This window comes from Myotis nattereri (assembly GCF_964212035.1).
Source record: "Myotis nattereri genome assembly, chromosome: 8".
NCBI lineage: Eukaryota > Metazoa > Chordata > Mammalia > Chiroptera > Vespertilionidae > Myotis > Myotis nattereri.
Genome location: NC_138083.1, coordinates 63,204,399 through 63,218,240, shown reverse-complemented (window position 1 = coordinate 63,218,240; position 13,842 = coordinate 63,204,399). Strand labels below are relative to the sequence as shown.

The window sequence follows — 13,842 nt, the reverse complement described above, 5'->3', positions numbered from 1 at the left end:
CAGGTGAGAAAACAGGTCCATGGTGATAATGAACATGGACTTGCATGAGGCCACTTGGCTAGTTCCTAACAAAGCCTGAGCTCCGATCCATGCATCTATGAAATAGCAAAAGGTCATGCATCTAAATGAGCAGTTTTGCAGTGCTGACAAACGAATGCTACTGGGGCATGTAGAGGGGAAAAATGGACATGTCCTAGAGACGCCAAAGAGGAGGAGATGAGACTGAAGGGAGATGGGACAGGAAGGGTGACATGTCAGTGGCACGTTTAGGTGAGGAAGGGAAAGAGTGAGGGGACCAGCCTCAGTGAAAAGGGAATTTTGATGGAATCGAAAAAGGCCCATGGAACAGCTCCCAAAACTTCTAACTGTGATCTGCTCCCTCATGTGGCTCCCATCTGCTCACATGAGGGCCTGTGTCTTCTGGTTTCTCAGTCTCCAAATGGATGCCTTATCAGTGGAGCAAGTCATATACCTGCCCTACAAGGGAGGCATGACATTTCCCCCAATATCCTCCAAGTCCAGCCCCTTCTCACCCCCACAAAGTCGGTGACTAGACACACAATATAGAGTTTAAAATTGAGAGTGATTACAAGAAGACTGCACATTTTTTATTTCCCAGGGGTAAAGGAATACTAGGCCTAAGTTCATCTGCAGTATAAGTAGTTATCCTACAAGCAGTAGTAAATTCTCACCAGTCTAGTGTTGAGAATAAAGCAATGAAAACAAATGGAATTATAATCTGAAAGCCTACTGTTTCCTTTGAGATTCACTACTGACGTAATTAACAAGTCGATAGGTCTTTATTATGTATCTACTACATTTTCAGCACTATGTTAGCTAGACATACATACAAAAATAAAATTTAAATATATGCAAAATAGATGAAATGCATCCATTAGCATGCTACCTATGAGGAGGCAATTATATACAACTGAATAATTTCAAAAAGTAACCATGGTTTATCACAGATATTTTGAAAATGAAAAGTTAGACCCAGAATACAGCGATTTATACCAACTTGATGAAAATCTACTGGAGAAACTCGGACCTGCAGGTTGATAACATGCAAACATTTATAAAATATGCAGAAATTTGCCAAGATTCAGAAGGTTGATCAGAGTGTTGACTTCTATCGAAGGTCTTTTGAAAAGTCTCATCGAAAGGTCTGAGAAGATAAGTCTACACAGGGGCAATCTCGGGTTCTTCCTCTGAGTAAAACGCTCCCCTGGGATGCAACAGCAGCCTCGACTGTTCTCGCAGAGCTTAAATGAAGTGAAAGGCAATGAGGCAAAGACACTATGGGTATGGTTCAACTAAATGAAGATTGTAAAAGGAGATCGGAAAACCACATGATGGTAAGGACCCTGCCCCTTCAGTTGTTGAGCTGTGGCACTGCAACAGGTGGAAATCCAGGGATGACTATTCGCCATCCTACCATGGACTGCTGTCCAGACTGTGTCTTCTGAACAAGTATTTATCATGATTTCTAATGTGATCCCTATTTGCCTGACACCTGTGTGGATCTCTCAATTAGCTCTGAACTAGAGAGAAGACACAACTTACTGGACCTTCGCCAACCCCAAATAATTATCTTGATGATGGGAACCATTTCCTGAATTCCTTGTTAGGAAGTCAAGAAATAAAACATAGTACAACATGCTGTCTGGTAATCAATTATGATACAGCTAACAAAGTAGATTTGAATTCAAGTCATGAGGCACTGGGAGTTGAGGAAGGTTCTCCTTTAAATATGACACTAAACATTCAGTAAAGATGCCATTAACTCACTATCAACCAAGCTATGTGCTAAAAAATTGATTTGTAAAACCCTTTAAACCCTGAAAATGTCTTCCTATGAAGATAAACAGCCTGGAGGATAGTGGATATGCGTGAAATCTCCAGAGCTAGGCTGCTTGAGTTAAAAACTGGATGTGCCACTTAACGGATTTCATCCAACCCAAGACTTCAATGATTGTTAAGATACACCATTATTTTATTACAAGGCAAAAGCACTTGTGTTTAAATGACAACATGATGCCTTAAGAGTCTTTAGATATCCATGAATCACGCACAGCAGCCTCTGGTTGCTTTGACGTTTCTTTTACCTATTCAAAAAGATGTGGCAATCTCCTGCCTTTATTGCATTGCTTCATATGTAACAGGTAATTCCTTTGCTGTGCACCTATCTCAATAACACAACACAAACACATCCTCATCTTTCTGTTGATGTCTCTCTTTCTAAGCAAATGATTGTTTCCCTGTGAGGAGATATTGAATTGAAGTTCTTTCTCCAGTGATCAATATTTGCTTCACTAATGTCAAACAGCACTCCACTGCTCGGTCAAGAGGCCTGTCTTCCCTGGCTGCTGTGGCTCAGTTGGTTGGAGCAATGTCCCATGAACTGAAGGGTCACAGTTTCAATTCCCAGTCAGGACACATAGCCATGCTGTGGGTTTGATCCCCAGTCCAGGAGTGTACCGGAGGCAACATATCCTCAGGTAAGGATTAAAAAAAAGAGGCCTGTCTGATTTTCATAGTGAGTAATTTTTCTTCTGTGCTGAGAGTGTAATTTATAAGAATTATGGAGGAAAAAGAGACAGCATGCTTGGCTCAAATGTTTACTCTATTTTCAAAACCAGCCTATTTGCCACTAAACTCAAGATACAGGGTACCAGGGATGCACATAAAGGAAGTGAGCGATGTAATGACATCTGTGCATCTGATGAGCAGCTGTGTCCAGGCAAAGACAGTGTCATCCTCTCATAACTGCCGTCTGCAGGCTAACAAAGGCTGAAACCTCACTGACCTTAAGATATACATCCACTGCAAAGATCTTCAAATATATATATTACTACTGATGAAACATACTGTTAGCACTGTGACCTTAAATTAACCTCTCAGCTTCAATCTGCTCATCTGCAAAGAGGGGATGACATTACTCATCACTTAGAGTTGGTTTCTTTTCTTAACACAGGGTCTGGCATAAAGTTCTCATTTAATGTTAGCTGTTGTAATTTTAAATAATAATTAGGCTCTTAGACCGCTCTCAAAAAGTCCTTCCTAGCTAATAGTACAGGTAAAATGACGGTAAAGGTCATCCAGAGGCAGGCTCACTCTGAGCTCTAGGAAGGACGGAGTGCTCAGAGTAAAGACACAGCGCTCTCAGGCACAGTTAACTGATGCAGAAGAGGGTAGAACCCAAAGTGCTGGTTTCTGTGGTTGCTGACAAGTTCCACTCAGTTTAACAAATACCTATTCATTGTTACTCAACATATTTTAGAGGCCGGAAGCATAAAGGAGAATAAAGATAAGTTTTTCTGACCTTGAAGCTCTTAAGGTCTCACTGGCCTAGATGTCAGAGAACAAGGGTAGAGATGATGAAGGCGGCTCTGGCTAATCACAATATTTGGTTGTTGAAAATTCTGTCATTATATGTTGAATGCAGTTGACAAGATGATCTTTCTCAGATGACTCAGGTTCTTAAAGTGGCTCAAGGTCACTAGGAACATCACTGCCCATAGGATAGAACTTGAGATACAGAGGTGCTGGAGTGACCAGGGTAACAGCTCTGTTTAAGCCATGAAGGGGTTCCCCCGCCCCCCGCTTGTTTTTCTTATAAGACAAGAGTGATAAAGCCTATTATTTGAGGATTCTAGATGTTTTGGTTAATTGAGAAGACTAATTAATTGGGTTCCCGTTAAGATTTTGCTGTAAATTAATCCAAGGAAAAAAGTTTCTCTAAGAATTAAACAACAACCATAACGTAAGAAAATAGCTGTGAGTTTTCAGTCTTCAAGGTAGCTTTGGATTAAATCATCTGATATGTGCCCCTTTTCCTGTATAAAGCAATAATTATAACAATGGTGATAACTAAAGTTTGTAAACACTTTAAATCCACATTATGCATATTTTGTCTCAATTGTCAAATGATAGTTACTATACAGGTAAAGAAAGGAGTAAGTAGAGGACCACATTTTACTGTTAAGTGTTTCATAAAGAGCTAGCCCATGATACCAACTGCACTGGAAGCTCTCCTTAGCGCTGTTCCCAGTCCAGTGGAATTGGGAATCAGGAGATTCTCAGAATGCTTCACTACAGAATGGTCTCCAGCTTCAGGGTCCATGCCCTGGGCCCAGAAGAAGTTATAATGTACCACAAATAATGTGACAAGTGTAGGAGAAAAAAGTAGACTCTGGAAGGAAATTGTTCACCTGTTGAAAACAAATTAATTCTTGAAGACTTCAGGGTACAATTTTATAGAGTACCACTTCCAGAGAACTGAATGAGATCCTGGGGTTCTGGAGTGTTTATTCATGTGCACACATGTGTGCACCTGTGTGTGTGTGTGTGTTCGTGCATGTATGTATATATCATGAGTGATTTACTCCCAAGGAATAAATTACTCCACAACAATAATCCTAAATGACTGTAGAATGATCTTAATTGCTATCATCAATGCAATAGCCTACTTTTCTGAGAGTGAAACATCCCAATGCTATCCAATAAAACAAACAAACAGATTTCCTGAAAGAAAGGAGGCGTAGGGTTGACGATTTCTGCAGAGATTTACACCTAAATACAAAGCCTATGTGACCGGCTAACTGAATTGGTCAAATTATGCATTCTGAGCATTCTAAGGACTGCTCAGCAGTTTTCACAGGGGCAAAGATAGGGCTTCTACTATAGTCATCCGCAGCCAAGCTTATTCCTAAACCCATGGTGCCCTCAAGAGCAACCCAGGCCACTGATGGGACCACACAGAAGGGTGAAGGGGTGCAGTGACTGCTTGCCTTTTGAAAGTCAATATTCATACATTCAATAAAGAGTTGAGAGACTTCTATGTGTGAGGTTATCTTTTAGGCATGGACCATTGTTTCTTACATGGGAGAGGAAAAGTACAGACAGTATATTCCATATCCACATTCCCGATTTTTCTAGATATATTCTTTAGTTTTTCACCTGTCTATCTAGATTAGAACCAAAAGTTCCAAACCAGGTTACACACAATGAAATGTAAAATTAGTTGGGAAGGAAACAATTTCCAAGCACACGTTGAAAACTAACCTTTGATCAGATTAGTGTCTATATATGTACTTCAATGCTTACAAAAACAACTAAAAAGGCTAAATAAGTATAATATCAAAATAATAACAATGGTTGTCTCTTGGTAGAGGGTTTTAAATGATTATTTTCTAGCTCACTTTGCATGTTTCTGTATTTTATATAATGTGACATGCAGTCCTTTGATAATCAGAGTGAGAAAATATTCTCAAGTTAGAACCGGTGTGATACTTCAAAACTTGAAGCAGATAAAATGAGACTGATTAGATTAAATGCAGGTAATTACTTAGCCATGAAATTGCCCTGCCCAATTAAATAAGCAGTCATTACAGTAAATGTGTGCTTTGAAGTGAATACTGCTAGATAAACTCCAGCACAGCTTTTCATGTTTGGGAATAAAAGCATGTATGTATCACAGACTTACTAGATTTTACTACCATATGGGTACCTGTGCTTAACAAGCTCTTGTTTTCACTTCCATTATTTTTTTTAGATAGAAGCAAAGAGAGCTGGTTTTGCAATCTTTAAAACTTCATATCTAAAAGAGAAGTATAATGAAGTCAAGATTTCAAATTCCTGGCTCCGTTTGACTTTAGTTGAACACGAGATGATTTTCTACGTCTTTTTCTTCTGATGCCATGGTCTGTCCCCAGGCTAGCTATCAGGGTTGAGCCATCAATTGCTAAATTTGTGTTTGGGGTCTGTAGCTCACTACTGCTGCCACACCCATGCTCTTCAGCACAGTTGTGTGTATATGGTGTGTGCGTATGCACGTGCGTGAGTGTGTGTGTGTGTGTGTGTGTGTGTGTGTGTGTGTGTGTGGTGTGCTGGGACTCCTGGCATGGGGGAAGAGGGGCGGCGGGGGGGCGAGGGGGGGAGGTTGCAGTCAATGGTAGCGCCATCCTCCCAGCTCTGGGGCTCTGCAATAAGCTTTTCTTCCTCACCCCTAGATATTCTGCAGGACTCTTCAGGAAAGGGGGACTGCTTCTCCTCACAACTCCTGTCCCTAGCAAGCAGTGACACCTGGCACATAGTAGGGTATCTGAACCATCTGGAAAACCTTAGAGAACAGAATACCGTTAATTATTCTGGAGTGACATCATATCCCTTTCCTACCTAGATACCTATCATGTGACTTTCCAGGATAATTTTATTCCGAGATTGAAGAGAACTGAACGACCTATACATATAAAATCTTGACAGAGTGAGAAGTCACAATTGGACGATGATGGCAGGTTTTTTACTAAAGTTTCCTCTGTAATCACTTCGACTCTATAGGCAAAGTCTATTGACATGTCCTGCTACGTAGCTTTCAATAGAGGTACATAATCACTAACCTATCATTTTATGTTTCTATTCCTAAACACTTTAGGCTTTTCTTTATACTGTCCCTAAACAGTATGCAATTTCACAGCTCTATTATCTACTCATGTTTAGTTCTTTTATCATTTAGTTAGAAAAAGAATGAATATGGTAGCAGGCCAGTATGGCTCAGTTGATTGAATGCTGTCCCATGTGCCAGGGGGTCGCTGGTTCAATTCTGGTCAGGGCACATACCCAGGTTTCGGGCTCAATCCCCAGTGGGGGGTGTGCAGGAGGCAGCCATTCACCGTTTCTCTCTCATCAATATTTCTCTCTCTCCCTCTCCCTTCCTCTCTCTATAAAATCAATAAAAACATTTTTTTAAAGAATGAACATGGTGGCCCTGATCGGTTTGGCTCAGTGGATAGAGCGTCGGCCTGCGGACCAAAAGGTCCCAGGTTCGATTCCGGTCAAGGGCATATACCTTGGTTGCGGGCACATCCCGACTAGGGAGTGTGCAGGAGGCAGCTGATTAATGTTCCTCTCTCATCAATGTTTCTAACTCTCTATTCCTCTCCCTTCCTGTCTGTAAAAAAATCAATAAAATATATATTTTTTTAAAAGAATGAACATGGCGATTATAGATCTGCTTCACCATATGTTTGAAGCAAGTCAATTTATTTCACAAAATAATATTTAACATCTGTCTAAGAATATTGCCCTGCTATGAACAGATGAGTCATATTCCTTTTTAACATTTTCATTTTATGACTAAGGGGGGAAAGGAGCAGAAAAGACAATGTTTTCTTGTTTACAAGAACTATCTACAGTAAAATGGCATTTCTAAGATTCTTTTTTTACCCTATTTAAAATATTTCCTCACATTTTGTTTATTAAGCTATCATTTGTTAATATATAGTTTTTAAAAATTTTTGAAAGAATATACGCTTGAATAAACGGGAATAGCTAAAAAATGTCTTCACCTTTCAGAAAAGTCAATGAATTTTACAAAAAGTAAACAGCAGTGGGGAATAAGAACATCTCTGTCAACATCAGCGCCAAAACTTAAAATCAAAGAGAATTATCACTTTGCTCTACATTAAAGCACCATTTATTCTGGAATACCTCATGCTAATCGGTGTTTTTGGAAGGGAATGATTTTTGTGGCTTTTCATCTAAGCAACGAAAACAGTGATAATGGACATCTTCCAGCTGCATACCTTCACGACAGCCAATAGGTTTTATTTGGATTAAGAAATGCAATTGTTTTTAGAAGTTGAGGGAGAGGAAAGTAACACTGACATGTATACTTTTATGCCATCAAATTTGGAACTTGAGTTTGCACTACATTTCCAGTTTAAAAAAAAAACAGCAAAAATAAACCATGGACTCTAGTCTTACCAGAGCTTAATTTTCTCACCAATAGGACCTAAAGGTGACTTATAACTTGCAATTAGTTGAAATAAAAGTAACAAAAAAATGAAAATTGGATGCCAAATCTAATAGTATCAGAACACAGAATCTTCATGAAGGCCTGTGTACTTTTTAATCATACTAATGTGACTTATCGTGTAACAATGCCTAATGATGTCTAAAACTAAATTTATTAATGTTTGTCACAGTACATGTATAATCACAGAAATATGTTTTTACCTACTAATCACTACCATTAATAGACAAATGGTGTCTCATGGTTAGCAAAATAAAATGCTTATTTATCAGGAAGAAATCATTAAGCCATTCTAAGGAGAGTTCTAATTTCTTCAGACTTAGAATGTCTACTAAAATATGTGATCAAGGACCATCTGTTACTACAGAATTTTAAGTGCTTGCAAAACCCCTAACTACAGTACGACAGAGCCATTCTCTTAGGTTAGGCTGATTAATACCCACTTTTTGTCAAAACTACTTCAAATCAGGCAAAAAAAAAAAGGGGGGGGGAGGGAGAATACCCGATTCTTTCCTGGTGTTTTCCTTTACCCTAATGAATTATGACATGCCTTTCTTAAGTCCTGAGGATTTATATACTGAACAACTACCCCGTTTATCTTCTTCCCTAGAGTCAGACATTCTCTGCAGGATCTAAGTAGATCCTTTGGGGGACTTCAATATTAATAACTTTGTCACTGCAGATTCACTTTTAAATGGGATAACTTTTTGTAGGGTTATCCATGTCATCCAATTACACTTTGCAAACCTTTGTTTTTTAATCTTTTATCCTCTTTGTCATACACACACATGCACATAGTGTGAACACATGTGTGCACATAGCGTGAGCACACGTGTGCATACACACGCAGGGTCTGGCCCCACAGTCCTCCAGAGTCTGGAGTTCAGCCTGTTCTTCCAGCATGGGGCACAGCTGGGTCTGGGTAATCCCTGATCCCAAGGATTCAAGCCAACTCAGATTCGAATCTGGAGATTTGGGGCTATCCCCAGACCTCCCTATGGACATACTTGGGCTCTTGTTACCTGCCAGCTATTAAAATCCCAGCTGGGTGGAGTGGGGTAGGAAGTATAATTACAACCCCAACCTCTCAGAGGAAGGAGAACAAGATCAGAATGAACTGGCCCAGGTTGCATCTCTGAGGATGGCTTTTGTACTCCAAAAGTCAATGTTTCATGCAAAAAATAAAAAAATAAAAATCTGTTTTTGACAAATGTTAAGTAATTTTTCATTTTAAAGTCATTTCACCATACTATCTCTTTTCTTCACAGATATTACAACAGATTTTTAAAAAGAGAACAGTTTCTCTGTTTCATCTCCCTCACCCTCTTTTTTCCTGGTGTGTGTGGCAGCTGCTGTTTGATCTGTTCATTGGCTCTGATTTGTTTCATGTTTCAGCCAAAGATGAAAACTACTCTGTAATTCTAAGCAGATGGGCCTAGGAGTGCAACCCTATAATTATACCTTCTCTCTTTGGCCCTCGAATTGCAAGCCTTCCATCCTGACTTTTAAAGTCTGGGAATCACTAGAGTTCAGAAGACACCTTGGCAATCAAGCAGGTCTGGCCCGGCCCAACCTGTTTGCAAGGCCTGTGGAGCTGCACTGCCCACGCACCCTGCCCAAAGCAGGACTACAGAAAAATGAAACAAAACAAAACACAGCCAGGTACAGCCTGCAGGTTAACCATCTAGGTCTTCTAGCGTGGGCACAGCCTGCTGGGCAGCGCTCCCTACAATGCATTCTGCAGCTCCATCCACTGTGGGTCCCACTCAGAAATGTTGTGTCCTGGTGGGTGCGGATGTGATCTGCGAAGGTTTGGGGTGGTCGTGGTAGGTACTGGGGACGGAGAGCCGCGCTCCTGGTGGAGACGCTGGACTGAACAGTCGGGTGTCCCCTTTGAGGAAAGTTGGCTCAGGACATCTGAATCAGCCGCCGCTGCCTGTCCTAATGGTCAACACCATTCTAGCATAAAATCTGCCTTGGTGACTCCCAGGCAATCGTGTTCTTTTTCTCGGAGCAATTCCTGGAACGCTTTTAAGGCGCTGATGATCTCTGGGTAAGAGTTTACTAAAGCTCCAGAGAAAAAGGTGGCACATGGAGCACAGAAACAAAACAATCAAGACAGGGCACCAGGGAAAAAGGGAGTCAGGTTCCGGGGAACTTACTAGACTGGTTTCCAGGATCACAGCTTGGCTATCAGAAGTCCCCTGCGCCTTGAAGCTGCGTCCAGTCTACTTGGGAGAGAACCCTATGGCCACCCTTTCAAAAACACACGAGCCCTAGCAAGGGGCCCAGAAACACCGCGCGCGAGCTGTTTTCCTGCTTAAATAATCGCAGTTTCTCTTTACAGTCCCATAAAAGCGTGGGCCCCGTCAAGAGCCCCTCCGGCACTGACACTTCGGGAACGAGATCGCGGAGCCTGCGATTTGGTGACATCTACAGCTTGAAAATCCAACAGTGGATAAAAGTTTCCCCTAGGACTTGGGGCAACCGCTTCAGGAGATGAAAGTCCCGCGTGGGAGGCTTTGCGCCCTTCCAGAAAGAACGCTCCAGCCGCCCCGGGGCTCTTTGCGCTGCGAGCAGAGAGGGGCGCGCAGCCTAGAAAACGGGGTGAGGAGGGAGCGGGGCTGCGCTTGGCTGGCGCGGGGACGGGGAGCTGCCGCGATGGAGACAGGCTCCGCGGGAGGATTTCTGCGGCTCGCGGGGCTCCCACCCTCGGGCTCCACCGGGCCATCAGTCGCCACCCGCCTCCTCCCCGGCACTCACCGTGGAGCAGCAGGGCCGGGAACAGGTAGGTGAGCAGGAGGCGGCACGGACCGGACATCTCCAGTCCTCCTCCGGGACCTCCGGCGCGCCCCGAACCGCTCGAGCCGCTAGGCGTCCGGGGCCCCTGCTCCCCGGGACCCGGCGCGGCGCCGCGCGCGCTCAGCCCTCGCGCCTCCAGCCCGGGAAGACCGTGAGCGGGGCGAGTGCTCGGGCGCGGGGGCACCGGGGCGGCTCCGCTCCTCGGCCCCAGCCTGCGAGCGGCCGGGCCCGGCCCGCGATCAGGCGGCCGCGGCGCGGGGCCCCATACCTGGGGGGCGCGGCGCGGGGGCTGCGGGGCGCGCGCTCCCTCGGCGCCGGCGGGCCCCGCGCGCCCGGCCCGACCGTCTCCGCGCTCCGGGTCTCTCCGCGCCCGGCCCCGCCGCGTCCCGCCCTGGCCGCCGCTGCAGCGCGCGCCTCTCCGAGCTGCCCGGGCCGCCACTGCCGCCGCAGCTGCAGCGCCTCTTCATATTTCCCGAGCGCCGCCGGCGGGGCGGCCGGGCCGCGGGGCGGAGGAGGGGCCGGGGGAGGGGTCGGGAGGCGACGGGGGAGGCGACGCCGCGCCACCGCCCCCTGGGCCGCCGCGGGGGGATGGGGGCGCGGAGACTTGAAAAGGCGCGTCGGGCACCGCCTCTCCCGCCTCCCTCTCCAACCCCCTCCCTCCACCCCGCTCCCCCTCTCTCATCTTCTCCTCTCCCCTCCTTCTTCTCTTTTGCCTCTTCTTGTCCCGCGCTCCTCCTCCCAATCCAAGGCCTCCTACTTCCCTCCGCCACCCCCCCTTTCCCTCACCCTCCTCATTCCCAACCCCTCTTCTCCCGAAAGTGCCCCTCTCCTGCCCCCTGGCTCTGCGCAACCCTTTCCCTCCTCTTCCCCAGCTGCCCACTCCTGGGAGCTTCCTTCTGCGAAGGGCTGACAGCCCTTGGCCCCGCCTGAAAGGGGAAAAATGTGCCCTTCATGTCCCCCCCACCCCACCCCCCGCCTCTACTGCAGGCAGCTTGGGACCCTTTCTGTGCCCTCAACAAGGGTGGGCGCACCACCTGTGAAAGGTGCTCCAAAGGGGGGGGGCGGGGCTGGAAGTCTCAAGTGGGGTCTGAGAAAAGTTGGGTTGCAAAGAAAAGTTGTGAGAGAGAGAGAGAGAGAAGAAAAGAAGAAGAAGAAGAAGAAGAAGAAGAAGAAGAAGAAGAAGAAGAAGGAGAGAGGAGGAGGAAATGGAAGAGGAGGAGGAGGAAGAAGAAGAAGAGATTAAAGAGAAGAGTTGAGTCCTGGACAGTTGCTCAGGGTGGGGATGCCGCAGTGCCAGGCTCCCTCAGTAAGGCAGCGCTTGTTTTAACTGAAAATCCCCGTCACAGGTTGGTGCCTGGGCTCGGGGTGAGCAGGGAGCCCTGTCACAGGTCCCAGCCTGTGAAGGGAACGGTGTAGGCAGCAGGAGCCCATTCTGTTTTCCTCCCCCTTCCAGAGGCAGAGGACTTGTTGAAACACGGGAGAAATCTCAGAGAGAGACTCCCTGTCAGTCCCGGGAAAGTGCACCCAGGCCCCTTCTGTGCGTAGTCCTCTCTTCCGGGCCAACTCTGGCTTTTTATTTACGTTCTGTGGGGTCTAAGGGTCTGTTCAATTTTGCATTGGCTCTTTAGTCCCAAAGGCAGAAACGACTTCCACTCTCTTCCTTCCCCAGGGCACGGGAAAGCTGCTTTCTGCAAACAGGGCTCCCCTGTTGAGCTGAATTGTCCGGGACTCTGATTTATCCAGAGGTCTCTCCCTTGAAGGTCCCCAGCCATTCTAGGACCCCCAGGAGCAGGTTTACTCCTGGGCAAATGTCACCTCCTCCTCACACTTAGGTGAGGCCATGGGACCACATGGAACCAAGAGAATACTTTTTGACTCAACTGTGCTGGTGTTTTCATAAATAAAGCACTTAAAAAAGAATGCCTGACTTTCCAAGAGACTGCTCTGCCCCTTAGAACAATGTAATAATTAAACCCCTTACGCTTCAGAGTTTCAAAACTAGTCAGACCTTAACATCAGTGTGAAACTTAGTAAAATAGATGTGAAAGTTTCCACTTTTACTTTACTTTTCTTTCTTTCTTTTTTTTCCTGAGAAAGCCATGGATCTTTTGATGTGATGGAGCTGATACTGTTTGTGCTTTAATTTTTACCACCATCATTATCACCTTTCCATCTTTAATATGAAGGATCATAACTCATACCGCCTGCCTAGCTCACAAGGATGCTGTGAGGATTGAAGTGCCACAGTGTTGGCAAATCTTGAAGGTGAAAGACTCCCTGCCTGTGAATAGAGGGAAGATTGTCATCATAATGCCTGTGAGCAGGAGCACTACTTTGAGTTGGCCTTGCTCTGCAGGCATCTCTCTGGGTCAGCTTTGTCCTTTATTGTTTCATGGTCTCTCTTGCTTCTATCTGTTACTGGGTTTGGGTAGCAGGTGATGACTTGTGGGTTTGAATGTTGCCCAAGGGTCAGTCAAGTGTAAAGCAGGAACTGGATTTCCTCAAGAGTGTTGGGCAATTGAAAATGATGTAAACAGCATCTTCGGCGGCTTAAGCAGAACATGAGCCTTGTCACCGAGCACACAGCTAGGCAGAGTCTGACTTTTCTGGGTCTTTTAGTCAGTTGATGCCTTTTAGCCTATCAGGGAATATTTGAAAGAAGCAAACAACAGAAGAGAGTGTTAGGGATGATGTGTTTATGTATAAGCAACGGGGTTGATAGTGATTAAAAATGTTAAGGTCGTTTATCACGTGTTTGCAACAATTAGATAATACATTTACTTAAATAATTATTTGATTCTGTTACTTAAAAAAGAAGAAGAGGGAAACCAGCAGGCCAGCCATAATTTGTATCATCTTGACCGTCAAGATGATTCAATTTTTGTTTTTCCAACTGGTTTCATTGGTGTGATATAAACATAGCCAGGCTGAAATCACCAGTTTGCAATTTGTTTTGCCAGTTTATTTTCCACATGTCGTGGCGTCACGGATTTAAGTTCTCGACCTTCAACATAGCATCTTGCCGGAGTTGCTGCTCCCAGATATGCCCTCATCGCCTTCTGCTTGTCTACAAGGAGCAGACTATAGCTCTAGGGTTCCCTTTCTACATTATTTTCACTTTCACTGTTAGTATATTCACTTCTGGAGGAGAATGATGGAAAAAATACAGTCTACATTTGTCTTAGAGTGAATATATGTGGCTATATGCTTAGAGTAATAGAATTGGG

The 13,842-nt window shown here is 44.8% G+C and overlaps 1 protein-coding gene across 1 annotated transcript in view; it reads right to left on the bottom strand.

The window, feature by feature from the left end:
* Positions 1-10,752, bottom strand: part of APCDD1 (APC down-regulated 1) — a 30,172-nt gene extending 19,420 nt beyond the window's left edge. Inside the window, exon 1 of the mRNA XM_081096662.1 lies at positions 10,577-10,752. Within this exon, the coding sequence (XP_080952788.1) occupies positions 10,577-10,634 (58 nt within the window). The 5' untranslated portion in view covers positions 10,635-10,752. The remainder of the gene's footprint in view (positions 1-10,576) is intronic.
* Between the last annotated feature and the right edge of the window lie 3,090 nt (positions 10,753-13,842).